General features: G+C 43.7%; 1 protein-coding gene across 1 annotated transcript; it reads right to left on the bottom strand.

Annotated features, from left to right (window-relative positions):
- Positions 1-283: 283 nt before the first annotated feature.
- LOC121966674 (molybdopterin synthase catalytic subunit) lies at positions 284-1,745 on the bottom strand. Its single transcript, XM_042516742.1, has 5 exons — positions 1,663-1,745; positions 1,120-1,237; positions 860-1,016; positions 488-611; positions 284-402 (listed from the first exon to the last, which is right to left on the bottom strand). The coding sequence occupies exons 2-5, from the start codon at positions 1,235-1,237 to the stop codon at positions 307-309; spliced, it is 495 nt and encodes a 164-aa protein (XP_042372676.1). The 5' UTR covers positions 1,663-1,745; the 3' UTR covers positions 284-306.
- Between the last annotated feature and the right edge of the window lie 1,078 nt (positions 1,746-2,823).

The raw sequence follows: 2,823 nt of genomic DNA, 5'->3' as shown, positions 1-2,823 counted from the left end.
ACAGTCAAAAGTTACAGTCAGACGTACAGTCAGGAGTTACAGTCGGGAGTTACAGTCAGAAGTTACAGTCAGGAGTTACAGTCAGAAGTTACAGTCAGACGTACAGTCAGGAGTTACAGTCAAAAGTTACAGTCAGGAGTTACAGTCGGGAGTTATAGTCAGATGTTACAGTCAAAAGTTACAGTCAGACGTACAGTCAGAAGTTACAGTCAGACATTACAGTCAGAAGTTACAGTCAGACGCTGACTGTAGCTGATTGGCACCACAAACACAAACTGATGAATAAATTCATTCTTTTATTGATAATCATGCGTTCTCTGTGACCAGATCATGTTTATTGTGGGCGGACCACGAACACTCGGCGTTCTCCTTCCAGCTGGCCTCCTGCGTGTCGTACACTTCCTGTTGATTAATAATCAATAACACAGTGATCAGTACTAATCATCATCATGATCAGGAGTCAGTGTTGACTCTTCTGCTCTCTTACCTTCTTCCAGATGGGGACGTTGGCCTTTAGCTCGGTGATGCAGTGCTGGATCGCCTGCTGCCCGTCATGGCGGTGAGGAGACGAGATCGCCATGACGACACTGGCCTCGCCCACCGCTACCCACCTGAGAGAGGAAGTTCACAGGTGATTCACACTTTCTGCACCTGATCCGCCAATCACTGAGCCTCGTCACAGCTGATCCGCCATATAATAATAGAATGTATTGATAGTATGGGAAGATGTTTTGATAAATGTTGATAAATCGACTGACGGATGCATTGGCAGATGTATTGATTGACGTCTTGATGGATGTATTGACAGATTTATTGACGGATGTTTTGGTAGATGTATGGGTCGATGTATTGGTCTGACCCCAGCCGGTGGTGAACACAGACGTGCGTCACGGTTGGCCAGCGCTCTCTGATGTCGGCACACAGCTTCCTGAACTCTGATTGGGCCATGAGCTCGTACGCCTCGTACTCCAGACCAATCACCTTCCTGCCGCCGTCCTCGTCCGCTCGGGTCGTTCCTGCACACAAGAAAACGTTTATTAAAGTCTTTCTACATTTAAAATAAGTGTTTGTAGTTCTGACAGATGTGTTTCTGCTGCTGTTAATAAATAAAATATGAACCTATGAAAACTGAAATGGCTCCACAGGAAGAGCTGCCGACCACGTCCACCACTTCCTGCACAGACAGCCAATCACGGCTCAGCTTGAAGACGTCTCTGCGCTCCTCCGACTCGGCCATCTGAGACAAAACACCAGACCACCAAAAATTTTGATCATGTTTTTTTCTTACCTTTTTTTTGGGCAAGCTACTCTTTCTTCAAAAAATGATTTAATTATTGATTTGGCTTTATTTGGTTTTTAAATCTTTTTTTGCCATTTCTTTCTTTCTTCTTTTTTTCTTTTTTTTAATTTTACACCATTTATCAGCCAGAAACTGTAAAAACAGAAATTATTGCTGGATATTTAAACAATCTACAGTTTGTGGACGTTTATGGCCGCTCGTCTTCTTTGAGTTAGCTGCTAACTGTAAACAACTTTTTTTTTGGTTTTTAATTTCGATTCTTTTTTGGGCTTTTTTGCCCTTGTTTTATAGGGTTAGCAGGACAGCAGCAGGACGGTGGTGTCTGTCTCCTGAGGACAGAGACTCTGAGGACGTCCACTCACCTCTGTCTTTATCCTCCGCTGAGCGGCGGCACCACGGCGACCTCGTCCCCGTCTCCCAGAGTCACCACTTGGTCGCCGATGGCAACGTACTGCTGACGCACCGCCAACACCACCTGATCCTGCAGGACGGCCAGTCTGCACACACACACACACACACACACAGATGAAACATGTGACATTACAGCAGCTGTGAGGTTTTTTAACCGTTCGTGGGTCAGTCTGTGAGTGAGAGATCAGCTTCATCAGAGACGGACGGAGGAGATGAAAAGATAATTCCTCCGTCTGTCGGTGTGTTTGGAGAACAGAAAACGTGAACCCTGATCTCAGATTTTGTTCTTCAGTTGGAATAAAAACGATAAAAGTCATCGTCACGATGAAGACGACGTCAGCGCATGAAGGTCGGATCTGAATTATTGTCTGTGTGAAGCGGCCCTTGTGGTGATGACGGCGAGCGCGTGGCGGTACCTCGGGTGTCGCTGTAGCAACAGCCTCCACAGATCGAGGCTGCTGATTGGCGTCGGCACGGCAACGATCTCCTCCTCCTTCACACCTGTCAGCTCCACGCTCTTAGCGAAGTACAACACACACACCTGAAGAAGAACAACACCGTTACACGTCACACACTCGTCTCTTCACTGCAAAGTCACGACTGTTTATTTTAAAGGTGTTTGTGACGCGACACGCTGAACGTTGATCCACATTAAACCTGGATCGTCATCACTTTTCTCCTGCTGTTTTTAGAGACGCCTTCACGAGTATTTACGCCTTCGAAATCTCAGCCCATTGTTTTTTTGTTTTTTTAATGTGTAAAAAAGGTAGTGAGCAACTTGACAAGAACTGTTCTGTAAATTTAGCAGCTTTGCAAAATGAGTTTTTAAAAAGAAAGAAGGTAAATTCTACATTTTTCAATTGTATTTTGACATTATAAAATTACATTTTGTCATTATATCACCATTTCTTTTAAATTAGATTACGTTATACAATATTATCGCATTATACAACTATGTTACCATTTTTAAAATTATATTATAACATACAACTTCATTACACGATGAAGGGCTTGGCGATATGGAAAAAAGTCTGATCACGATAATTTTTTCATATCAGTCGATATCGATATTTATCTCGATAAACATCAAATCAGCATTTCTGTGGAGCTTA

The sequence above is a fragment of the Plectropomus leopardus genome, unplaced genomic scaffold, assembly GCF_008729295.1.
Source record: "Plectropomus leopardus isolate mb unplaced genomic scaffold, YSFRI_Pleo_2.0 unplaced_scaffold25486, whole genome shotgun sequence".
NCBI classification, from domain to species: Eukaryota; Metazoa; Chordata; class Actinopteri; order Perciformes; family Serranidae; genus Plectropomus; species Plectropomus leopardus.
Note: the sequence above shows the minus strand (reverse complement) of the source record. Positions and strands in the feature narration are given on the sequence as shown.

Coding starts and splice junctions, on each gene's coding strand:
- LOC121966674 (XM_042516742.1), bottom strand. CDS start 1,237: ATGGCCGAGTCGGAGGAGCGCAGAGACGTCTTCAAGCTGAGCCGTGAT. Junction 1,017..1,119: donor AGCCATTTCAGTTTTCATAG/GTTCATATTTTA, acceptor TCTTGTGTGCAG/GAACGACCCGAGCGGACGAG. Junction 612..859: donor TGTGTTCACCACCGGCTGGG/GTCAGACCAATA, acceptor TTCCTCTCTCAG/GTGGGTAGCGGTGGGCGAGG.